Raw genomic sequence first — 25,271 nt, 5'->3', positions numbered from 1 at the left:
TTAAAAGCCAAACCAAAGTGAAAATTTGGAATGATGAAATACCAGTGGTTAGAACAACAGTGAACAGACTCATTAGTTATGATTATTTTAAGTACTACTTGACTGTGGTGCTTACATGGGTATTTTCAGAATATTAATATTTACAAGTTCAAAAGAAAACATGAAAGCTTTTGTATTCCTTTCTAATTTTTTATTCAATTTGCTTGTAACTAAATTTTTCTTTTCCCAAAACAGAGATCTTTTTCTTGCTGAGCTGAAAGGACTAGACAGTGATAGATAAATGTTTTCTAAGTATAGACTTTGTGGATTTTGTCTCACACCCACCCTGCTTTTTTTGCTTTCCCTGCCCTGGACAGTGTGATTTGGTTTTTAAACCACTTGAAATCTGGGGAACAATGGAGCACTGAAGCAGTATTTCTTAGAGAGCAAAGGCAAAATGCAGATGTTGTATATCCAAGTCCTAGCTATCTGTATATAGATATTGCTGACAGTTTTCAGTGTGTGAACCCCAAATGTTATACTCTGTATGCCTCTTTGTAGCAGTTACCCTGAAAGACAAAGACGTTTTTTAAGCAAATAGCTTGTAGGATGCCATATGTTCTGTGTATTCTGAAATAGAACCTTGTTTTCTATAGAGTTGTATGGTTCATTAAAGTCAGTGGACTATTTTTGAAACTTATTTGGTTGGGTGTTTGAGCTTGGCTCCTGAAGCTGTGTTTAATAGATGGTCTTTGTTTTTCTTAGTTTTTTTTTTTCCCTTGCTCGTTCTAATCTCTTTAACATGGGATATGCAAGGTCAGTGTGGGTTTGCTGATTGCATTAAAAGAACAATTGAAATCTGACATTTCATTTATAGGGAAGGGGATGTATTTTCCACAGTTGTAACTCTTTGCAAGATATGGCTTGTTTTGCTTTGAAAATTATCCCACATAATTGCAGTAATGCCATAATTCTAGTTAAGCTCTGATTGAAGAATGGTGTCATTTAACATCTATGCATTTCTTTTTATGTATTTTACACACTGACTTAAAAGAATAGTTTTAAAAATATGTGAAATCATTAAACCATGTTCTTGAAAACGAAAGAATCACAGAACAGTGAAACTTCCTTTCTACTTCATTATAGAGTATCAAGAAAAACTTGGATCACATAATCCTGCTGTGTTACATAGATGGTAGGGAAATTATATCTAGATATAATTTCTGATTTTTGAGATTTTTTTTTTCCTGGCCCAAAGAGATGAAACCATAAACTTGCAAGGGTGCAAATGATTCAACTTGGAAAATTCTGAGGTGTTGTCAAATCTGTATTCTGCTGGTACTTTTGAAAGATTCTCTTGACAAAATGAACTGTGCTAATTCCTCATGCATTGCTTTTTGAGATTATTATTTTTTTTTACTTTTGGTTTTCATGCTTTGGTGATGTAAGACTGTGTGAATATGAACACTGTTTTTAATCCTAGGGCAAGATGCCAACCTGACTCAGAAAACTCAGGTGACTCTTCATGGAACAGATGCATGTGATGACTCTTTTCCTGCACTGCTTCCTGATATTCCTATAGGAGACTTGCAACCAGGGGAAAAGGTCAAGGCTTAAAACTTTAATTCTATAACACACTCAGGAAAATAGGGACCAACAAATATGACACTTAGACTTCAGTTTACTTTCTGATAGCTGAACCAATAAATTCAATGCTTATGGCATATTTTGCCTGCTGTTTACATGTAGTTCAGTATTCCTTAAATGAGATTACCTTTTGGACTAAATTGGAGGATAAGGTGTGTTCTGGGTTTGATGATACAGCTTGGAGAAATGAAATAAGGAGGCTAATTTCAGCTGCTAATGAAATGCACTGCTTAATGGACAGTAGATGATAGTCAGCAAGTGTGATTCAAGATGGTAGAGGATCAAATATGCACTAAACTGAAGTTGTGACTAGTGAGTTAGAAGTTGGTTATGTCATACATTACACAGTCATGGTTCTTTTTTTGTATTGTTAAGTAACAGGGAAGCATCTGGAACAAACAAATCCAGTGAAGCAGCAGGAGTTGTGCTGCTCTGGTTAAAATCATTTGCTGCATGATCCAGATTGTGCATTGTAGGAGACACCTTATGGTCAAAATAATGCCCATTGTACTGTTGCCCTGTTGGTCCAAGTCAGATGATTAACAACTTTTGGACAGCTCTAGGCCTAATTAATGTAGTTTAGAAATAGCTCATACAGTCTCCTTTGTTTTGCAGCTGGAAAAACCAATATACGTCCGTTGTGGAACAGTTGGTACAAGAATGTTTCTGTTTTACATTTCTTACTTAATCAACACTGTTGTTGAGGGCAAGGAAATCCTCTGCAGGTGTCACCGGGTAGGTCTTAAAGATGCACCATTTGCATTTTATACAGATAAATTTGTGAAATACAAGAAGTAGTCTAAAAGCTGTAATTTTGAGTATCTTAAAACCTTTTCCAGGAGATAGAATAAATGCTAAATCAGCAGTATGGTAGCCCTTTTTAGCATGAGCAGTTCCATAATTATTAGCAGAAGAAAAGTTTTCTATATTTATTCGTAAATATCTTTAAAGATATATTCTTCCCTGGGGAGGACTTGGTTAAAATAATGATTAAAAGTAACTTTACATTAATAATCTTCAACATCAATAGCCAAAAAAATAAATTTTTTTTCCTCTCTTCTTCCTCTCTTCTTCCCATCCCTTTTGTTGCCGCCAAAGGATGAAACTGTAACCATAGACACAATATTTCCTTTTGATGTTGCTGTCAAATTTGTCTCCACAAAGGTATGTGTTTGAAAAGTTGTTCATGTTTTGGAATCACAGCATTTTGGAGTCACACCCTGTTTAGTTAGAAATAGTCAGAGCTTGTGTGTGTCTTGACAGCTGGAGCACTTGGACAGAGTGTTTGCAGATATACCATTTTTACTGATGACGGACATCCTGAGTGTCTCTCCTTGGCCTCTCACTATTGTAACGAGCCAGTTACAGCTCTCAGCTTCCATGACCCCAGTAGATCAACTGGAATCTTATGTGGAGAATGGTAAGTTTTCTTAGACTATGTTCTCCATCAGGAGATTACTTCTTGCATAAATTGGGAGTCATAAAGGGGGACACTTTAAATAGTGTTTGCTTATTGAGCTGTAAATAGAAGAAAGCTGATTAGTACTCTAGTTGCTTGCCAGAATACAACTTGGACAGCAGCACGCTTTAAAATGTAGTTTTGCTTCACTAGGTCAACTAAATAGACTTGGATGATGGATGGTAACAAAATTCTAAATGTAAGAGATGTGAAGGAAAGCACCTGAAGTACTTCTGAAATGCAACTTCTTAGATATCCATATGAAAAGATACTCAATATTTCCAGTGTTTCTGGGCCATGTATACCTTCTGGAATGCAAACACTTCACCTTGTGATAGAGGCAGTATCCAAAGGCCAGTGATGCATGTCCCTGATTGCAGTCACAAAACTGAAAAATGTGATGCTAGAAAGGGTGGATTATAAAGAACAACCAGCTGAAACCATCTTTTTTAATATTACCATAATTGAGTAACTTATTACTTACATTTTAAAAGTTATCTTGAAGATTTCAGCCATTAAAACAGCAGTGTGTTAGCTTTAAAGTTAAATAAGTGGAGTACCTAAAAGTAGAGCTGATCCAAAATCATCCAACAAAGCATTGTCTTTGCATTTGTGGCATCAGAGATGTGAATTATGTGCTCTGGAAAACTTTGGATCCAGTGAGGTATTCTGGGTGGCTGCCTGACTGTGGGAAAGCTGTCCACTCATATAATCAAGGACTTGCAAGGCTCTACTTGCTCTGTTGATTCAAGGGTTGCCTGGCAAAAAGCAATTATTTCCAGGTCCTTTAGTCTTCAAACTATGATATTTCATCTTCAGCTCTGGCCCCTTGTGCTTCATGGCTTCTGGTTGATGCTTCTAAACTATCAGTACATATGAACCCCATAGGTATTAACCATTCAGCTGTTCATCTTTTGGTTGATGGGGTTTTTTTAAATATTAATGATAAATTTTGAAAGACTGAAACCTATTTTCTTAGTACTTTTTTGAAATCACTCTCTATGTGAAAAGACACGATTGGTTTTAGTTTTAGACTGGAGAAAAAGAAAAGAAGAAAAAGTGAGAACTCAGTTTCACTGAAAAGCCAGTAGATTTTTTTTGTATTTCTTGTCTTCCCCAGCTCTCATCCATTTGAGAGGGAGAGGGAATATGTCCATGTTGATTTTAATTTTCAAGCATCAGAGGCTTCTTATGCTGATGTCTTGGAATCTGCTGTAGAAGTGTAGGATTAGGATTGGCAATATTTTGCTTTTTGTGTGTTTATGAACGCTAAATTTGCAATTACTCCTTCTGTGTGTACATTAAAGATATTATAATGCTCTTCAGAAAGTAAAGTGACGTATATTTGTGTATGTTACCCTTTCATGTATTGGAATACTTCCCAGTCTATTGGATTTATACATTATGTAGGTATACTTTGCAAAGCGCTTCAAAGGCCTTTCTGGCTGAATGTTTGTGTTCATGTCATATTGCATTTCTGGACTTAGGCTGTTATTATGCTTTGATTTAAAACAAAATCTTGCTGATAGTTGTTTTACAGACAGATGAGAGTGCCAGTGAGTGCTTTTGCCTTCGATGTCCTCCAGTTACTAATGCTAGTGGAGTGGCAACTGGATGTTATATAATTTCCTGGAAGAGGTAAGCATTTCTTGGCCTTGATAAAGAGAGGAAGTAAGCTGATTTGTTTTTAGGAATGATAGTGGGTTGTTGGGTTTTGGGTTTTTTGGGAGTGGGGAGGAGTGCAAAAACAAACAAAAAAGTTTTGTATTTTCCTGTAACAAGCACTGTCTAGACTTTGGACCTACTATTTACTACTTAGTTTGTATACTTACTTGATACTTTATGTAGTATAATATTCAGCATGGTCTGCATTTGACTTTTTCCTGCAGAAGTTCACCTGTGGAAAGTGTACCTGTTGTTAACACAGTCATCACTCTACCACATGTGATTGTAGAGAGCATTCCCCTCCATGTTAATGCAGGTAATATTAATTTGGCAACATACATATCCCAATTAGACTTTATAAGACTGCCAAAATTTTTACAGCACCCAGAGCTTCAGTTCACTATAGTGAAATACAGAAAAGTGACACTGAATATTGCAGAGCTAGAGAAAGAAACTGCCTCAAGGCTTGCTCTTCTTTCCCCACTTGAAGGGAAGAAGAGGTAGATAGTTACGCAAATGTTGCCTCCTAAAAGCTGTCAGTGGAGCTGACATAATACTCAACCTGTGTTATGTGGCAGCACAGAGACTAGAGTTACCTCTGCTGATGCTGCCTTCCCAGTAGGTTTCTCTAGATGCCTGTGGGTGCAGTTGTTCCATCCACCCACATTCTGGATGCATCCCTGGAAGAAACAGACTGGAGAGCTGGAGATGTTTGTAGGCACGTGAAATGTTTCTCTTCTAGCACTTCACCTGCACAAGAATACAGGGGGATTGAAATGCCCACCAAACACACATAATTTTAATGCTTTCCTTGGCTTGGTTTCATTTGTATTGAGATTCTTCCACAAAGCTCCTATCCTGTTACATTTTGAAGGAGCTTCCTGACAGTATCTGATTAGATTTTGGTAAGCTGAAAATAGTCAGCAGCAATGAAAGTGACTTCCCTAGTGAGTACTCCTGGGCAGTGTTAGCAGCTGGGAGGTTTGTAACTGGATGTTGAAACATGGTACTGAAAATGTAATGAAGCTGCGTTCTGTTGTTTAATCTGTTTCTGTAAAACCCTGCCAGAAGTGCTTTAGATGCTTAGTTCTTGTATCTTTTTTTCTTAAATTTTCACTGCTTTTTGCAATAGACTTTTTTTTTTTTTTTTTTTTTTTTTTTTTTTTTTTTTTTTTTTTTTTTTTTTTTTTTTTTTTTTGAGTGGAACTTGAAGATGTGTTTGGTATTTGAGATTCCTTACTTTCTTTCCAAAGATCTGCCATCATTTGGTCGAGTCCGAGAGTCCTTACCTGTCAGGTATCACCTGCAAAATAAGACCAATTTAGTCCAGGATGTGGAGGTGTCCGTGGAACCTAGTGATGCCTTCATGTTCTCTGGCCTTAAACAGGTACAGAATTGTCACATCAACTAATCCTGCTGGTTTATCTGGTAGTGAAGAATACATTGATTAGACTTACACTGATGTACAGAGAGGACAAACTCATTGTTTTTGGTAAATCCTGTCTGGAAGAATATGTGAATGCAGACTCCATTTTAAGAAAGGGCTAAATGGAAGCCTGGCTAGGAGCTGTTTGTCCTGTCATTTATGGGTAACATGGTGTTCCAGTACAGAAGCAATAGTTTATCTAGAACTGGAAACTAATTGCATTCTTTCCAGCTTCAGAAAGTAACCAGTGCATAAATAGAAAGTAAACAGAGCTTCTGGACATAGAACTTACATATGGTTGTGGCTTTGTTTTCTTATTTTTTTAAGATCCGACTAAGAATCCTTCCTGGTACAGAGCAGGAAATGTTATATAACTTCTATCCTCTGATGGCTGGGTATCAGCAGCTGCCTTCTCTTCATGTTAACCTGATGCGATTCCCAAACTTCACCAATCAGTTGCTCAGACGTTTCATACCAACACACATTTTTGTAAAGGTGAGGCTCTGAGGAGTGACTTGTGTTCAGAGGCTCTCCTTGGGGCTGCTCACATTCCAGGGACAACCACCCCGGCTGTGCTCAAACCTGAGTGTCTCTAAGCAGACTAAAATGTCCAGCTTGTAGCAGGGTTACTTACTTGCTTTGAAAAATCTTGTGTTGTGCATTGGTGTTGTCAGCCAAAACTTTAGGAAATCTGTTTCAGTGCAGTATGTATTTGGTTACCACTAGATGAACGAACTGAATGTGTTTGTTATGTCCCTGTTATTCTGTTCCATGTCTCACTCTGTAAAATGAGCTTCAAAATTGCCTCTCTTTTGAGCATAAGAGTGAGCTAAATAATGTAACACTTTTAATACTATAATTTATAGCACTTCTGAAAAAAGTGTTTGAGCAACCATATGACTGGGTTCAGAGATACTGTAGCATCCCATACCTCTCTAAATAACTTCTGAAAATATGTTCTGTCAGTGAATCAGTCTAGAGTTTTTTTTCAAAAGTGATATAACTGAAGACAGTCCAATCATGCCATGAAAAACAGATCTTTGGATTTCTTAAGATTCATTTAAATCCATTTGCCCAAAACAGTGCTTTCTCATTCCACTGCTGCTGTCTCCAGACTATTTTGTTCACTTTTTATTCACACCCTTAACAAGCAAGGAGCCCAAAGATTTGTTTCTATGATTTGAGATGTACTTGTTCAGACATCAGTAGTCATGTTTCTGGGAAATGGGCCTGGTGTTATTTCAATTTTGTTTTAAACAAAAGAGATAGGCAGAACTTACTTTTTGAGTGTGCTGGTAGTCACTGGCTCTTCAGGATTGGTCGTCAGGGTGTCCTCCTAAGTAAATAGACAAGGCATTTTTTTCTCAAAAGCAAGGTGTTCATAAAATGCCTGTGGACTCTCAAGCTTCAGAATTCTTTGCTTTTGCTCTGGAGTTGTCAGAACCTCAGAAAACCTTATTGTAAGGATGCCTTTTCTTCTTTAAAGCTTCTTCCTTGCTCTCCTGTATCTCTAGTGATGTTGCTTAAAATTCCTTCAAGAAAGTGTCTAATTCCTGTTTTACACATTGATAATTATCAGCTTTCTATACTGCAGTAAATGCTCAGAGCTCTGATCAGCCAGGCTTTGTGTTAAGCTGTGCAGATGTGTGTGGAGAAGGTATTTAGCAGGGCAGTTGAGGAGCTGAGGCCTCTACCAACTACTCATGGGGCCAAACTGAAATTTCAGTTGTCTGTCCTCTGTTTGTGCTGCTACTGGAAACCTTTTGAAGTAGGATAAGCTTAATGCTACACTTGGGTACCAGAGCTACATTGACAACGCAGTGTATTGCAGAGTTAGTTTCCTAGTAGTCTCTCTTTTCTGTCCAGGTTTTTTGGTTGGTTTTGGGTTTTTGGAGGGGAGTTTGTTTGGGTGGTTTGGTTTGTTGGTTTTTTTAATTCTCTGTCTTTATTTTCTTAAAGCCTCAGGGTCGTCAAGCAGATGACAACTCGATTGCAGCTGCCTAACTTTGAGACCTATACCTCTGCACTTAAAGAAATGGGATGTTGCACAGAATATGTACAGCTCACTTTGGAAACTTGGCTTTGATCAAACCATAAGAATTAAATTTTATTTTGAGATTACAACTCTTAGCAGAACTAATGTTTTAAAAAAGCTAGTGTTTCATAGACTTTCTTTAAGGAATAAACACGTGGGGAAATCTTGGTGCTTTATTTAATGGGAACATTCTTTTGAAGTTAATTTTGAATGTCAAACTCTTAAAAGTATTATTGAGGCATATTAAATGTCTTGAGTATTTAAGTGAAGAAATGCTAATTCATTTGACCAAACCTGAAAGGTGTTTTCACAGTTAACAGTTTAAGTGCAAAGTTTGTATTTACGGTTAGAGATTTACAACATTGGAAATTATCATTTTTTACAGAAGCTTGTCCTGTGCCACTTGTGTTGAAGACAGAGCAGGTTGTGCAGTAGCACTGTAAATTACAAATGGTTACATTGTACTGTTGCAATTGAGCAGCTTACTAGTCCTTTAGAACCATAACTCTCAGAAGGCACTATTTCTCCTGGGTAAGCCATACATCTGATTTTGAATTCAGCAGCTAGTCTAAAGAGCAGAGATTCAGTCATACCATTTGGACTATCCAACCTGGAGCTGGTGTGCTTTGGGGTTGTTTTTACACACACAGTTTCCAGGTTAAAGACATGTCTTGGTAGTCTCCTGCTGTGTGAATTTGAAAAATAGACATCCTACTGTTGTACAGCTCTGGATGAACTGGTGTGTAAAGTACAGTAAAATATGTATATATAAAAAATTGCATTGTGAAAACTTGCATTGTTTAACTTTCTAAATAATTACATTTTGATTGCTTGGGAAATACCTTATTTATTGTCAAAGTGAAGTTCTAATAAACTGCTTGTGACAGACTACTTCTGAAACTGTCCCTAATTGCATTGCTTTCACAGTTTTTTCATAACTCTGATCTCACTTGTGGACTGATGCATCCATCTATGGCACTGAAGTCCAAAATAACAGCTGCGATACTTGAAGGAAAGCATGAGTGAAGTCCTGCAAAAATATGTGTGAGGATATACTGTCTTTCCATGGAGTGCAGAGGTAGTTGTATTATGAGGATTTTTCCAAAGTATAGGTGGGGATCAGAAGATGACTGACAAACTGTGCTGGGAAGAAAAAAATAAATCTTCCTTATTGTTTTCTTAAATGTATTGAACTAAGTGGCAGTCATGGAATAGGTATCTTATCTTTCTCTCACTTTTTTTTTTTAAGAGTGGAAAATGTGTTTCTTTTCCAGATGTTTTTTTGTCTTAAGTAGCCACTCAGGTTGCAGCAATGCTGGCACCTCTGTTACTGTTTCTTAAAAGACATGTTGCTGCAAGTAGTGTAAGTGTTTGGTGGAGAATTGGGTGCCTTCCCCCATCCCCAAAGCAGTCTAACAGTGATTTTTATTCCTTTGAGAAAGGGGATGGCATAAAATACTTTCATGGTTACAATAATGTCGAAGTCTTAAGGGAATTTTGTAAATACATTCCTACTTAAAATTGTGAGTAGTAAGAATAATACAGAAATGCAGGAATATCCCACACCATGGAAAAGGCTTGCTACTTTGCCATAGTTACAATTCCTGTTCTTTCATTCACAAAGGGAATCTTTTCTTGTTTTGTATGATCTTACTAGAGCTGTAAACACTACAAAGCAAGTATTTTTGTGTTAATTGTCTCTAAAGTGCTAGGCACACCTTTTATGCTATGTAAATGACTGATGTGAATGAAAACATGCAGCAAGCAGGAACCACCTTGTTAAAAATGCTCGAGAAGTGATTAATGATGACTATCTTTCTGACTCATAAGATTCTAATGCTGAGGGGAATGTTTGTGATTCATAACCCAAATCCCTTTGGAAGTCTTAAGGAGATATATTCACATGTATTTCAGTGTAAGTGCAATTTTTTAATTATTTACTGTATTTTGATGAGCACCATTCATACTTCAGTGTATACTACATAAATGTAGTCTGTTTTAATTGGAACTAATTAAGTATCAAATAAAAGAGAAGCTACCTATAGACTAGTTTAAAAATAGCTTTCAGGGAAAAAAGATTGAGATGAACATGTTCTGCTACTGAGCTGGAGACCTAGACCTAGCACTCCTCCCCTTTTATGCTGCTTGGTGCATGAGATGGGGAGAACTTGTCCCATCTCAGTGCTTGGGAGGGGAAGAACATTTCCCATCATCTGTGATCTGGCCTACAGCGAAGTCTGGAGTGGAGAAAATACTCTGCTCCTTCTTCATTGCTTCGAACCACCAAACTCTAATTATAGGAAGTTAAGGGAAAGTGAAGGTTTAAAAGGAAGATTTTAATTTTAGATTCAATTTTAGGGTCTTGCGTAAAGTATTCTCAGATTGTTGATTTATAGAGGAGTTTGCAGTTCTACTGGCTTCCTTTTTGCATGTCCTAATGAACAGGTTCTTTCTTCATGCTTTCACTGCCTTCACCTGGGAGATTGGAAGCCCCGTGGGGGTAAGAATACTTCTGCTAGGACCCTCCTTCAGGTTTGAGGTTACTTTGTCTAAAGTAGGAAGAAGAAAAAAAAATTTGAAAAACAGCTCCTTCTTTAAACCTCCTCTGCTGCTTCATTTTCTAAAAACAATGAGCTCCTTCCTGTCTCTTCAGGGAAGAAGTTAGGCTAAAGGAGAGCAACATGGATGTCTTACACCAAAGTACCCTCCCAATCCTCTTCTAGGGACAGTTTTGACAAGAGACTTCTAGGGCTAAGAGGAGCAATCCTTGCTGTATTCCAAGGATTAGGCATGCTACCTGGTTAACTGAAGTGGGGGATAGGGAACTGTGCAGGACTTGTGACTGTGTTTAGCTCTCTCAGAGTCAGGATGCCCATGCAGAGTGCTTTGCATCTCTGAGCTTTCAGTGTATCAGGTGTGGCCTGACAGACATGTGGCTTAATGGGCTACTGAGGCAGCTCCTGCTCACCAGGTAGCTTTGTCCCATTGCCCTGCCACACTGGGTTGTAAAATAGTTCATGATTATAGCACTTCTTACCTCACCAGGAATATGGTTGTTGAGTAGATGTAAAGTGAGTTGTCAATATACACTATTTTTTAATAGTGTATATCCCAATTAATCATTGTGCTTAAAGAAAGTTCAGAAGATAAGTTTATATAATGTGTGAAGTAATTTCAGAGTAGTTTCTTTAGAGCTCTCTGCAGGGATGGTTCTGGGTCCTGTAGTCTGATAGAACTAGATAAGGGGGAAAAGTAGTTTCATCTGCTTTGAGGTTTATACTGGAGTTAACCCTAGAGACGAAGAAACCTAGTAGAAGTGTTAAATGCCACCTAGAACCTGTTCAATCCTGCTAAATTTAAGAACTAACATGTAGCTGGGCTACATCTGTCTGCCTGTAAAAATCCACAGAGCTGACTTCAGAAAACACAGAGACTCATCCCAGCTTATTGCAAGTTGGTCAAAACTTACCCCAGATGTTCTCTACTTTTGGATGTCAGCAATATTCTCTACTGACAAGAATGCCATCCATGCAAGTCACTCACTGCCTTTCCCCTTGCTCCCAGAGAGGGTTCAACAGGAGCGAGATCACTGCTTTTCAGGAAAATTGCTTGAAGGTTCCCTGCACACTCAGGCATTTGCCTTCGTGCTTGTTTGCTTACCCATGCAAATAGGTGCTGGCTTCCAGAGGGCACTGGGGCCTTCTCTTTTATGTCTGTATGTTATCGTATTTCTTGACACACTTTTCTCAAAAAGTTCTGCAAATTTCCTCTAGAGTGAACTCTGATGTCTGCATTTAGTCAGGGAACTAAATGCTCTCTGCCTTTCCAGGGCCCCAGAACTCTGTGGCTGTTATGTCCTTGTCACCTTGGATGCCAGACATGCCTTAGCTTTCTGCTTGTTCAGGGCAAAGTACTTCTGGGAAAACCCTTACTTTGTTTCTACAGCAGATCGTTTTGGAACCTCCTGTGAGATTGTGCCCTTGTATTTCCATGATTAAAGCCTTCTGTGAGATAGCTCCCTCAGCCTAGGACTAGGAGTGAATACTGCTTGGCATTGTCCCAAGTGGGAACATACATGTGCACCCTTTTGCTATAGAAATACCTAGGCATGGTGCAGGGCTCAGGGAAGTTTCCAATCTGTACACAGCTCTGAGTCTTGTCTTCGTTTACCCCACAGAGGGTGGTGGATGCTGTGACTGCAGTGCAGCAGGATGAGGTATGGGAACAGCAGCCTTTGTGAAGCTCAGTTTTCATTTGGGATAGATAAGGAATAAATGTTGCAAATAATAATAGGAATGAACAAGATTTTAGGAAACTAAAACTCTACATGTCTCAGTGTTTTTCTGCCAAAGAGGTGGCAAGTGTTGGAGAAGTGAATGCAGGCTTCTATGTATTTGAATAAAAGCTTAAAATACCCCAAAGATTTATATAAGGCAGTATTAATTCCCTTACCTGGACAAAATGTAAATATTTTATTCTAGTTATTTTCAAGAAAGCTATGTCAAATTTTCCATGGCAGATAATTTGTATAATTTGCTGTGGAACACGTTACTGTGCAAAGGCAATCAAGTTTGTATGGCTGTTCTTGTATGTGTTGCATCCATGCAAAACTATGTTAACTATGTGTGTTGGTTACCATTGTCTCAATTTGCCAGTGGGGTGGGAAGATCTGAGAGTCAGAAATTTATACCTGGAAAGTAAATTAAAACTTGTAGGTGACATTTTTTTGCCTGCTTTTCCATTGGATTGTTCAAAGCTGGCCTTAAGGCTGAAGTTTAAGTTAATCTTTCTAGAAGTCTAACTGTTCCTCCTCCAACAGTATTTTTAATTTAGGACATGCACATACTTTCCCCACATAAACCATTTTGCACACAAAAGTTTAACTTTTTTGGCTTATCTATACTCTTTAGCAATTACTGTGGGGTTTTTAATACCTTAAAGTAGATAAGGGTAAATCTTGAACTTTTTTTTCACTTGATTTTTTTTTTGCTAACCAGTGTTTAAACTACTCATTTCCCAAACTATTCTAATAAGAAATTAGCTGAAATATGTTGAATCCAGTTGGTTCTCATTATGTAGCTTTTATATATGCATACATGTATATGTACTCATACATGCATACTCACTCATACTTCAGTGAAATAAATAAATTCCAGTAAAACAACAATGAAAACCCCTTATATTTCAGTTCCCTGTCCCACACAGAAGACATTCCAATAGCCTGCAGCTTGGGATGAGCTTAGCCTGATTTTTCTTCACCATTAGGTTTCATGATGCCATAACAGAAACCTTCTTGGCACCTGTTTTCATGAGCATTAGAGGTGGGGGTGGCTGTCTTGCACCCTTGGCCAGGGCATTCCAAGTGCCTGCTCCAGCCCTAAAGTGTAAACAAAAGGAAGGAGCTGCTTTACAGCAGCAAGTATTTTGTCCCTCCAGGGTCACCAGCTGTAAGCCTGGCATAAGCACATACATACACATACAGATATACAGATAGATATATACATATATATCCTCTGTTTTGTAGCTGACATCAAGGAATCCCATTTCAGCATCTCCTGGAAGCTTGGTACTGGGACATATGTGATCAGTAATGGATTGCTTTCTCAAAATAGTCTACATTTATTATTACACTTGTAATAATAAATATCAAAACATATGTGATCATTACAGAGGGAAGGAAAATAGAAATGTACTCAAAGATATCAGAATGCTCCCTTGTACATACAAACCATTGTATGGTTTTCCATAAAATGGTTTCTCAGTACACCAACATTAGCAAGTTATAAAGCAAAATAAATTTATTTTAATCCAGTTTTCAAGCACCAGCCTCCTTCTAACAGGAAAAATGCCAATTATCTATTACAAAATCACCTTATAAGATAAGACGTTTATAAGATATTTACCTAGCTAGGAGATTGCACAGAGGTCAGACTAAAGTTATCTTTAGCAAAATCTCATTCTCTCTTGGGGTCACTGCTCTTCCATTGAAGACTTTCATGTGGCTAACATAACAATTGCTTGCATTAATTTATGACCTCAGAGATACTCATCACTTAGAGTGGATTTGGACTTGAGAAACTTTTAGTCCGAGTACTCTTACAGCCCAGGAACAAAACGTATGGTGATAAGAATGATTATTGAATTCAGTGAAGGAGCTTTTAAGTAGTGAGAGAGGAATGCTCTTATCCCCTCAGCCATATACTACTATGTACAGGTAATTTTAACAGAAATGTTTTTCTAATACTTAGATTAGTTATTTTTCCCTAAGAGGTCATGCTTTTTGCAGGAGCAACCAGATACTGCTCCACTGACTGGAAAGGACCTGTGCCTATTTGCACGTGGGGAGAGCTGGTACCATGTTCTTTGTGCCATGGTTACTTGGAGAAATAAAGTGTGCACTGCTGAGCAGAGCACATGGGATTTACATGGGCTTTCATTGCTAGAGGAAAACCAGCATTAGTTACATGCATGATCAGATAAGGGCTATCCATGATGGGCAGAGGGCATAGTATTTAATGAAGGGAAATAGAGATGTACAACTATGATTAGGCTTTGTGTTTGTTAATGTAATGCAAATCATTGTGGTGAACTTTGGCTTGTGATTGCTGTCCTATTTCCAGGCAAATTAATTTGATGTTTTATTACTTTATCCATGTGAGGAGATCTACAAATGCAGGCTGTTTGAACTCTGCTGCATGACTTCACTGGAAGTAACCTGCCTTCTTAGACTGTAAAACCAATGACTGTCTCCTGAAAACCACAACCAGGATCTCTTGGAGTTTTCTCTACCCCGTTCACACAGGGTGAAAGGAAAACTGGTTTGATTGAAAGATTATTGCAGGGGAAAACTGAATTCTGGGGTCTGTAGGTTAAACAGCATGAAAGAAAAACCCAACAGGCCATGCAAGAGGACTAGGCAAGGAATTCTGAGGAGCTGTAGACCAGGAGTAGTGATGATGCTGACTCTAAAGCTGAGTCTTCAAGAGTCTGCTTTGGCTGATCCAACCATCCCATCTTTACCCTGACCTGGATGCCACGTCCCTCCTCCCCTTCTTATCCTTTGGCAATGGAGGAGAGGAAGTTAATGAATAGAAACCAAACTCCTAAGACTACCTAAACTTGCACTGGTAGAGCAGTGGATCTGCTAGGATATTCTCAAATTAACTTCTTCCATCCTTGGTTTTCAGTGCCTGCTGGGTGCTCCTGTTGATGTTCTGCTGTCAGCTGTACCCTTTTGTGTTTTCAGGTTTCCCTCAAGGCTGGCCACAGTTAAGGATGAGGGGCAAGACACAGTGCTCTCTGCCTGAGCCCCACGGGTGGCCACAGACTTCATGCACATTGCTCTGCTCATCAGAAAGATCAAGTTTGAAAACAAAAGCTGCTGAGGCTCAGATTAGCAGCAAACCCAACTGTTCCTGCTCCCCTCCATGCAGCACCATCCAGTGGCAGCTGCTGAAGCAGGATTGCCACAGCCACCAGCCAGTAGGAGCAGAGCTACCTCCAGATCTGTTCTGCACAGGGGCCTTTCCAGGTGTACTGCCTCAAGTGTTCTGTACAATGAGTTAGTGTGAGCTAAAAAGAAGCAAGGAAATCCTAAGATTCCTTCTCTCCTTCTCTCCTTCTCTCCTTCCCCCCTCCAATGTCTGGGTTGGTGTGATCCTCGTGGAAACCATCCAGCCTTTGAAAGCAGCAGTAGGTTGGCCTCAAAAAAGGTCAAAAAGTCAAGTGTGGGTTGACCACAGCTGGTTGCTGCAGCATCTCTGAATGTGCCCTTTCAGTGTGTTGAAGAAGTTAGTACAAAAGGTGGCTGTTGGGGTCTGTAACTTGCAGCATTTTTTATGGCAAAGAGAAGGAAAATCCTAAGGAGTTTTTTTTCTAAATTTAACACATACCCTGCCAAAGCTCTTCCCATAAAACCCATGGTAAAAACTACTCATTCCCACCTCTTCTTTGTAAAGAAAGGATCTGATTCTTGGCTACTAACGTGTAACTCTCTTCTGCACATATATGAATTTGAGCAGTGATGTGTCCATTTTTATACAAACAGGAAAACTCATTTCAAAACCAAGATAAAATTGATTTATAGGCATCATCTTTATTACCTTAGCAGGAAACTATATTTTCTCCTGGGTCTGACATTTGCCAATGGAATGGGCTCAGATTTAGTTGCTGAAATGTGCATTGCCAAAGAAATAACCCAGGAGAGCTTACCTGATACGTCTTATGGTCCCACTATTGAGCTCTTGAGCTTTTGATAAAGTTTTCTTTCTGAACTCGACCTTCTTATCCTGGTGGGACTGGGATCTCTCCCCAGAACCACAGCACTGCTGCGGTGATTGAGGTCATACCCTGCTGTCTTCCACAGTGGATCTCAGCTGCATTCTGGAGATGGCAGGGAAACACATGGTATTATTGCATAGAGGTCCCTAGGGAAAGCATGAAAATGGAGGGAGGAGAGAGGAAAGACACTGCCCACCATGCCTGAGATGTTTAGTAAAGTAAGCTGATAATGGCTGATAGAAGAACAAAAGCTAAACTTTCTGGTTTAGCCTGGTGTTTGGTCCATGGATAATCTTCAAAGAGGAGCTACAAAATTTAAAAGGTATTAAGCTCTGGGAAATGTTAAATCTGGCACATCTGGTTTACAAAGGGGTTTGTTGTTTTTTTTTTTTGGATGCTACTGTGTTTTCATTTTTTGTTGGAGTGCCAAAGGCGATTCTCTGTCAAATGTAGACTCTTGACCTTCTAGTTGGGATGACAAGAAAGTCATCCCAGGGTGTGTCCACACCTGTCAGACAATATTAGGCACAAAATAGAGCTGTCTGTCTTCTTTAGCTAAAATGTTTCACAAATAGTTCATAAATGCCTGTCTTCACAGAGAAGTGCCTGTATTATCTTGGTGCATTCAATATTGAGATTGATGACAACTGGGGTCATTGGTTAAAATGTCTAATCCTAACAAGCTAAGGCAAAGAGAAGAGGCAGGAGAGTAGAACAGTGGCTGCTTAAAATTACCTGCAAGAGAGAGCAGTCCTGAGAGCAGGGAGGGCTAGTGAGGAAACTGGCAGATCTTTGCTGTGACTCACTCATTAGATCCCGCTGCATGGAGACACTGCCTCACAGACATGGCTGTACTTGAGGATCAACACTTGGGATACTGGGCAGGTTTACCTCGGCTCCCATAAAATAAAAGCAGAGCTTGCAACTGTAATTACAGCTATTAGAAGGTCTAATACAAGGGAGCAATGTTCAGGAGATGGGAGCCAAATTGCTGTTTATGCAAAAGGCTTAGCTATAATGAAGGGCTATTAAACCAGGAATAAATTCGCTTACATCCACCCCACCACCCCTTTCACCAATTCCTTGTTGCCAAAGGGGGCCGGAAGGTTAGCATCTAGCCCATCAGCCTTCATATTTGTCTCTTTGCTCTGAGTGAAACAAAAATGATGGAGGAGTGAAGAAGCTAGCTGAAGGCTGGCCAACACCCTAACCTGAATGTGTGCCAGTTCTTGGCACTCACCCAACAGGCACAAAACCAGTGCTGGAGGAGCTGTGACAGGTCCTGTTAGAGAAGGGATCTGTTACCTCTCTCCCTGCTCACATGAGCATTTGCTGGGCTATTTTGCCACCCTTCACCAGTTAAAAGAGCAAAAGGCAATGTTTCACAGCACAGTGTAACAGGTATTGGTCTGTTTTTAAAACTCATAGTTGTTTATTGTAGGCGGCTGTAAAGTGCCTGTTTGTAAACCAAACATGGCTTTGACTGAACTAGTTCATCAAGGGGAAGCAATTTAAGGTCTGAAGTGAAAAGAGAAGGTTGTTGAACTGAGCAAACTGAATAAAATTTTCTGTGAAGGAAAAAGAGGAAAAAAGAAACAAACATGATAGTAATTTATTTCTCAGGGATACTTTGTCCTTTCCTAGAGGCATCTGTATCAAGTGAGGAAGCACCAAAAATTGGTATCCTGATCAAGAAAAGGCATAGATGAGTTAAAAGCATGCTGGTGTATTGGTAGTGACTGGAGAAGCAGCAAGAAGAGCAGAGAATCAAAACCCAAAGTGTGCATGTTATCCAGCATTCTTTGATGCCTCCAGCCTTTCCCTACCTGCAAAGCCTGAGGTAGGAGTTGGTTCCACTTCCCACAGGCATTTTCCTATGATTGACTGCAGAAAGCCTCTTCCTGCAAAGCTCTGTGGGTGGGAAAGACAAGCTCTTGGTTTAGTGGGGGGGCAGAGGGAGTCTGTAAGCCTGGGTCACATTTTCCAAACTCGGTGATGGTCAGTGGATCAGTGCACAGGAAGTGGAAAGATGTCACAGGCTGGGTACAGAGAGCAAGCCCATCATTCAGCCTGTGCTTCCCTTCGGGAGGAGCAAGAATACCATGGCACAGGTGGAGCCTCCCTGTATCTTGATATATTGTATCCCTGTGCTGTGTATCAGTATGGTTGTTTGCCTGTCTGTCTGAAGAGCAGGGCAAAATCTCAGCGGGTTTTCACCTGAAACCAGCGACACCAGTCACTTTCCCTTTGCCCAGTCAGAAAGAGAAGCTGCCATCCAAAAACCGGCAAGACAAACGACTGTAGAGCTTTCCCAGCTGGTGATCTGGGAAAGCCTTCCAAAATTTGTGCCACCAAGGGATTCTCAGAGAGGCCAACATGCACCTGCTTGTCCTTCAAGCACCTCATGCCAGCTCCCCCTCATGCCGGTGAAAGTCACTCACCTCTGCCTGCAGGGATGGACTGTGTGGTCCCCACAAATGCAGTTCTTTATAGCTGCAGTTTGAGTTAGACATGTGGGATTCCTACCGTTTTCAAGCTCACATCAGAGCTGTTCAGCTCACACCAATGTCTACTTGTCACACACAGCTGTGCCACCACAGCAGAGCAAAGGCTACTTTCAAAGCCATGCCCAGCTCTGATTCTCTCACCCTGTGTGCTGATCAGCCTGCCTGCAGAGTGCCTTGCGGCACAGAATTCTGTTTTAATTTTTTTTTTACCCCAGATGGGCATTGTAATTGCAGCCCCCGATTCAAATCTTCTGGAAGGTAGAATAGTTCATTTAATTGTCCATTTAGAAGTGGTCAGCTCTGCTTACCTTGCTGTCTTGCTTAGGCACAAAATGTATTTCCCAAATGAAAGTGTGGAGTCACAGGCCATCATTCTCTCCTTTTGGCCCACAGTCTAATGGGGTCCCTACAGGACAACTGAGGCAGTATGGGTTGGAGCTCCTGGCTGTGCATGTTACATGAACAAGGATTTCACTTTATCTCACTTTGCCTATGTAAGCCATTTACATTTGCATACTCTTAGGTGTATAGGTATCTCACTGGAAGTTTTTTCTCCTGATTGCAGTTTTGCACTACCCCCAGCACCTACAGGATTTGCCTTGCACTACATGAAAAGAGACTGTAGGAGGAAAACATTCTATTCAAAGCAGAGAAATTTCAGATTAAAATGCCAAGGCTGGGGAAGAACTTCTGGTCTCCTTGGTCTGACTTTGGTGTCATTAATTTGGAGATATGAGATCTGCCAGGGATTAGTCACATACCTTTGCTAGGCTGGCTCAGGCCACAGGCTGGAAAGGGAAATATGAAAAATGGTGGAGAAATTGATTTTATTGCTCTTTCTTCCAAAGCACTCATGAAAATTAATGGCCATTTCATTCACAAGATCTTTCCATTGCTGGTAGGGGAATCATAAAAACAAACCTTAGTTCTTTTTGTGTGTCAGTGCCTGAGCTGCCTCAATGTGCTTTCAGTGGTTCTTGCAAGGCAACGTGACAAGCAGATATTTTTGATGGCAAACTGGTGTGCAATTTCCATAATTAAAATTGTATGTTTCTTCCAAGTATTGAGTCCTTTATGGGTTCAGTAGAGTACAATTGCAGAATTTGAAATAAATCCTGTCTTGGTCAAATACATCATCTAAGCCCCCACCTTAGTGTCTGACTGTAATCTGGCCAAAAGCAATCATCAATACTGTAGCAGGTAGGGCACAAATCTAGGTCGGAAGGCACATAAAAAACATCTCTAGAAAAAAAAATTTAGAAAGCCATGATATAAACATACCGTTCTTTTGCCTCTATTATTTTACAGTCAAGAATCTCCTGTGCAGAAAATCTATTCTGGCCCCTTTAACCCACGCTGCTGTTGTCATCTGTACACCTTTTTTTTTTTGGTTCAAAAACATCTTCAAGTCTTGTTTCTCTCTTTGCAAATTCATACATAAATAAAATTAAAGGGTGTTCTAATCCAGGTGTTTTAGTGCTGTGTTATTTACATGTCTAAACATGGGCACCTGAGTTTCAGTGTGAGAAACCTGTGCCCTGTATTGCACATGTTCTGTGAGTAAAATCGGAACTTGTTTTCAGTGTCTGCTGGGCGGTGATTTTCCTCCTAGTCAGTTGTAACTTCCCCAGTATGTGTAGGCTATTGTTAAGCAGACAATAGATAACAGTCTACCTACTAGCTCACCTATCCAAGCAGCACTCACCTAGCTGCAAAGGTTTAACACTGTTGCCAAGGATTTTCCTGAAGAGGAAGATAGACACATCTGCCCATAACCTGGGATCTCCTCTCCTCCCTTGGGTCGCATCCTGCCCCCAGGATCCTTCTTGATGCCAGCATGTCTGAGTCAGGTAAAAGCACAGAGCTTAAAAATGGTGCAGTCAGCTATTTCCTTCTCTGTTTATTACTTGGGTGTTTAGTTTGGACCCAGCTCATCACTCTTCACACAGGAAACTCCCATTGACTTCACTGGGAATACTGTCTGAGCAAGGATTTCTGAGCAGGGCTTCTTGATGGAGGATGCAGGACAGGACTGAGCACAGAAGTGCTTGGCTCCTACCAGAGCAGAGCCAGTGAAACAGCCATTCCTGATTTTTGATAGCAGGCTGCCTCAAAGGACTTCCCAAATTTGAGAAGTAATATTATCCCTGTATTGCAAAAACTGGTTACCAAAACAAAAGGGTAAATCTAAACAGAGTAGTGTTTTAGGAATTCTTGGTGGCAAATAAATATCATCATGTGATGCAAACTAGGTGAATGTAGAGCTATATTTACCTACAAAGAATACCACATTTCTGGGAAGAGTTTTATGGAGCAATTACTAGTATGCCCCTTCCAGCATTTTGCTTTCCATTTTGTAAGTCCCCACTGTTCATGACCTGCTATTTTAGGGCATTCACTCTTCTAAGATTGCTCCTGGTTTTTCTCACAGTAAAGAAGAGCAGCATCCAGCCCATGTATTACCAACACACCTGCTGCTGGCCCTTCTCCTGCAGACCTGCAGCAGCAAAGCCAGACCCAGTTTACATTGACTCCATGTCCAGGAAAGACTAGTCAGGCTCACATAAGTCTCAAACGGGGCAGGAGGAGGGCATAACACTTCTCAAAATTTATGATTGAGGTCTGCATTCTCTGGTCCCATCAGGGCTGCAGTCAGTGCCCTTTCTGACAAGAGCATTTGCACTGAGATGTGAGACTGCACCAACAGTGTCTCAAGCTTCAGTCTGCCTTCCACATGGGAATACATGCAGGTATGTTAAAAAAATATATCCTGTCAGAAATATCTTAAAAGACCATCCTGTAGCTGGTGGTTTTGTGCCCAACACACCTCACCTATCTGAAAACCCACATAATGATAAGAGAAGCTTCTTCCCAGGAGTAAGACAACTGGGCTGGGAAGTATCCAGGACTGTCTTGACAGGTGGCAATACTGGATGAACAGTGGGAGGGAAGGTATAATTTCTACTTGTATAAAATGACTAGAGAGATTTTAAAAAAATTTGTTGATAGGAAATAGTCTTTCAAAACCTCTCCTGGAAGGCACTTGCTGACTTACTGCCTGAGTACTGCATCTGAAGCAGACTACTTGCTGACATATGGCATAGGCTGTGAAATTCTGTAGCTTGCCTTATTATGTACAATTCAGGGATGCACAATCACTGTGTATTCCACCTCAGCCTTGTTTTTCCGTTCTGTGGCCTTGGATGGATTCTGGGAGAATACCCTTTTCCTAGGAAGTTTTTAATGAGGCAATGTTTGCAGCAGACAGAGAAGCTACTCCTGAGCAATGGGTCAGTACAGACAGCCAAAGAACACAGCTCGGTCAGGTTTGTTTGACTTTCTGCTCATACCCAGAATGAACAACACCATTTGTTGCAGACCTCCTGCATCACTGATGCATTTCAAAGAGACGTGTCTAAATCTTCTTGGGTTTTGTCTTGTTAGCAACGTAAACTTCTCCCTTTCCAAACACTTCAGAGGCACTTAGGAGTCCCACTTCACCCACTTTCATAATTTGGCCAGAAGAAGATTGTAGGCTGTCTTTCACTTATATTTCTGCTGGGAAATACTGGATGGGCTTTAGTCTGGCTATAGATGTTGATATCTTGGAACAAGTCCCTTGGAGTGAGTGAATGAAAAGGAAAGAGATGCTACTCAACACCAAACCCATAAGCATAAAATTGTAAATAAACAAAAACTAGCCAAACACCCCAAATGACTCAATAAGGAGATGGGAAAAAAGGGAAGTAATGAATGTTGTAGAGTTTACTCTGTTACATATTTGTGTAATGTACATATTGTGTAATGTTACATATTTGTGTCCAGAGCCCATCCCCTGGCCCTGGATATTTCTTAACCAGGCCCTCAAGATCTTGCTTAGGCAATCCTGGCAGTGGCTTCTCTGGGGACAGCACCTAACCCCTAGCACACAGTGTGTTTTGGTTTGTGCCACAGCTTCATCTGGCAAGTGTTGGACAAATTGTTGCATCTCCCTTTCATTGCCTTGTCATCACACTTGTGTGTGAAACTACATCTGTGCAAAACTACATATGTGTGAGCTGCAGAGAGAGGCAGCAAAAAAAGAGGAAGGGTGGAAGGGAGGGAGGGAGGGAAGGAGGGAGGGAGGTCCCTCCTGTGACCAGGGGGGTCCAGCCTGTGAGCACAGAGGCCTGAGGTGGTATGAGGGAAAATGTGCTGAAAGTGGGGTAGGAGAGGACTAGCAGGTTGGGGGCTAGCCTTTACAGGAGAGCAAACCAGGGGTAGAGAAGAGGTTGACAGCCCACAAACGTTACTGCAAGGAGGGGGAAAATGACTATGTGTCATGTTTTGCCACACCAATTGCTTCAGAAATCAGTACTGAAGGGAAAAGGAGCTCAGCTAATGGAGAGAGCTACACTGATGCCGTGTAGACCAAAGGCTGACGGACATGCCACACTGAACATGAGTTTATGTCAGAGGCAGCAGAAGAATCTCAGATTTGGCTAGCACTTGGGATTTGGGGGCTGTAGGCAAAGTGTGGGGCTCCACTTCTAAGTGTTCAGGATGTATCTGGTACAAAAGCCTGAAAACAGTTAAAGGGCTTAATTTGGCTCCTTTGTTCTGCAGGTAGGAATAAAAATGAAAACTCATCCAAGCCCTGAAGTTACCTGGTGACTCTGCTCAGCAGTTGAGATGTCAATGTGATGTACTCCACATAAAAGCAACACAAAGGTGAGCCCTGCCCAGAGAACTGAAATGCAAGTGTGATGGGCAAGATAAAAGGCTGATATAATGCAGAGGAGGAAGGCACAAGGTAAGAATAACACGAATATGACAAGATCATGACAGTAGTTTCAACACACTAAGACTAGGTCTTTCAACAGACAGCCAGTGGCTCAGTTGAACTTTGGGAAGCATTTTGGAGGACAATGAGGGTGCCAGGGGGGTCATCTTGCAAAGCTTAATAAAAGAGGTCCTTTGAAATCCTGACAGCAGCAACATCAAAACTACTCCTGGCTGCAGTGCCGGGCCTCTTGAGATCTTGCTGTGCTGGAGACTTGGGAAGGGATAGAGACTTGCAAGCTGAGTATTAATATTCTCTGCTCCTGGCTCAAAATGACTCATGGTGTTTCTGGATAATTTATTTAACCTCTGATTTCCCCTTTGGAAACATGGGTTTCATACAACTTGTTTTCTTGTAAAACTCTTTGGGATAGTGGTAAATTTGACCTTCCACAGTACAGTGACAGCACTGAATGAAACCCAGAGAAGGAACTGGATGAAGCCAGCTGGAAAGTAGCAAGGATTTGACTGAGATTAGAACCAAATGGGTAATAGTTTATGGGGGACAAATATGTCAAGGGATGTTGATGTGAGTGAGCTCAGAAGCAGCAGGTAAAACATTACTGTTTGTGCACAGCATGGAGTGTTGCAGCTGTAGCAGCTCTCATATTGCTGCCTGGCAGAGCGGCTGCTGCCTGCTCCCTCCTCTCACTCATCTCTCTTCTGCCTCTGCTCTTGCCCCAGCTTCTCTGCAGCTCTTTCTGGTGCATTCTCATGCTTCACTGCCCGTGGCCCAAGTGCCATGGTGACCTGGTCCCTGGGGCAAGGTGAGAGTTGCTGCTGAGGCCACCCAGAATTCACACACCACCAAGGTGCCAAACAGCTACAGACCATCCAGAAACTCAAGCTCTGTTCTCAGAATTGAGACTCAGTTTTGCTGTGGGTTCCTCTAGAAGATAGGAGTGAAGTTCCTAAATCTGCCTTCTCACAAGCATGACCAGCACCTTGCAGCTCAACAGCCACCTCCCACCTTGATGCACAACCCAGCTGCCAGCCTTGGGCTGCCAAGGACCCCTCCAGCTCTGCTTGCACCTTGCTCAGTTTGGCTGAGTTCTCCCTTGAGCCTCACAGGCAGCTGGTGATCGAGAACACAGAGGTGACAAAATATTAAGTCGCTTGAAAAAAGCTACAGAAGTTAAGAATGAACCTTACACTTGCTCCACATTTCAATACCACTAAGACACAAAGTGGCTCAGGATTACAGTGAGTGAAGAGAGAGGCGTTTGGACATAGCAAGGTCAATGCTGCACACTGTATATGCCACTTAGAGATGTATAGCTACAGGAAGAAACAAACCCAGAAGGAATTATAAAACTTACTGGGATAATCTGGATGTGGCTGCGACATACTTCACTCGTGGAAGGAAGGGTGAGCGTGTCCCGAAGGTGGGGAGGGAGGTGATGCCGGGAAACCTAAACCACCGGCCGGGGCAGTGACCGGGCTGGTTTCCTT

At 40.8% G+C, this 25,271-nt stretch overlaps 1 protein-coding gene and 1 long non-coding RNA gene across 3 annotated transcripts in view; one reads left to right on the top strand and one right to left on the bottom strand.

Annotated features, from left to right (window-relative positions):
- TRAPPC11 (trafficking protein particle complex subunit 11) overlaps window positions 1–9,114 on the top strand; it is a 23,406-nt gene extending 14,292 nt beyond the window's left edge. The window contains exons 21-29 of the mRNA XM_063402146.1: window positions 1,463–1,584; window positions 2,242–2,361; window positions 2,725–2,790; window positions 2,890–3,046; window positions 4,615–4,723; window positions 4,975–5,066; window positions 6,004–6,137; window positions 6,504–6,671; window positions 8,136–9,114. Of these exons, the coding sequence (XP_063258216.1) occupies window positions 1,463–1,584; window positions 2,242–2,361; window positions 2,725–2,790; window positions 2,890–3,046; window positions 4,615–4,723; window positions 4,975–5,066; window positions 6,004–6,137; window positions 6,504–6,671; window positions 8,136–8,180 (1,013 nt within the window). The 3' untranslated portion in view covers window positions 8,181–9,114. The remainder of the gene's footprint in view (window positions 1–1,462; window positions 1,585–2,241; window positions 2,362–2,724; window positions 2,791–2,889; window positions 3,047–4,614; window positions 4,724–4,974; window positions 5,067–6,003; window positions 6,138–6,503; window positions 6,672–8,135) is intronic.
- LOC134552942 (uncharacterized) lies at window positions 6,685–25,271 on the bottom strand. 2 transcript variants are annotated; one of them, XR_010080977.1, is made up of 3 exons: window positions 25,139–25,271; window positions 16,423–16,593; window positions 6,685–7,512 (listed from the first exon to the last, which is right to left on the bottom strand). It is a non-coding gene; the product is annotated as an uncharacterized LOC134552942 (long non-coding RNA). The 2 variants fall into 2 exon arrangements; XR_010080976.1 differs by lacking the exon at window positions 6,685–7,512 and adding an exon at window positions 9,237–10,760.

Source organism: Prinia subflava, chromosome 7 (assembly GCF_021018805.1).
Source record: "Prinia subflava isolate CZ2003 ecotype Zambia chromosome 7, Cam_Psub_1.2, whole genome shotgun sequence".
NCBI lineage: Eukaryota > Metazoa > Chordata > Aves > Passeriformes > Cisticolidae > Prinia > Prinia subflava.
This window is presented reverse-complemented; position numbering and strand designations above follow the sequence as displayed.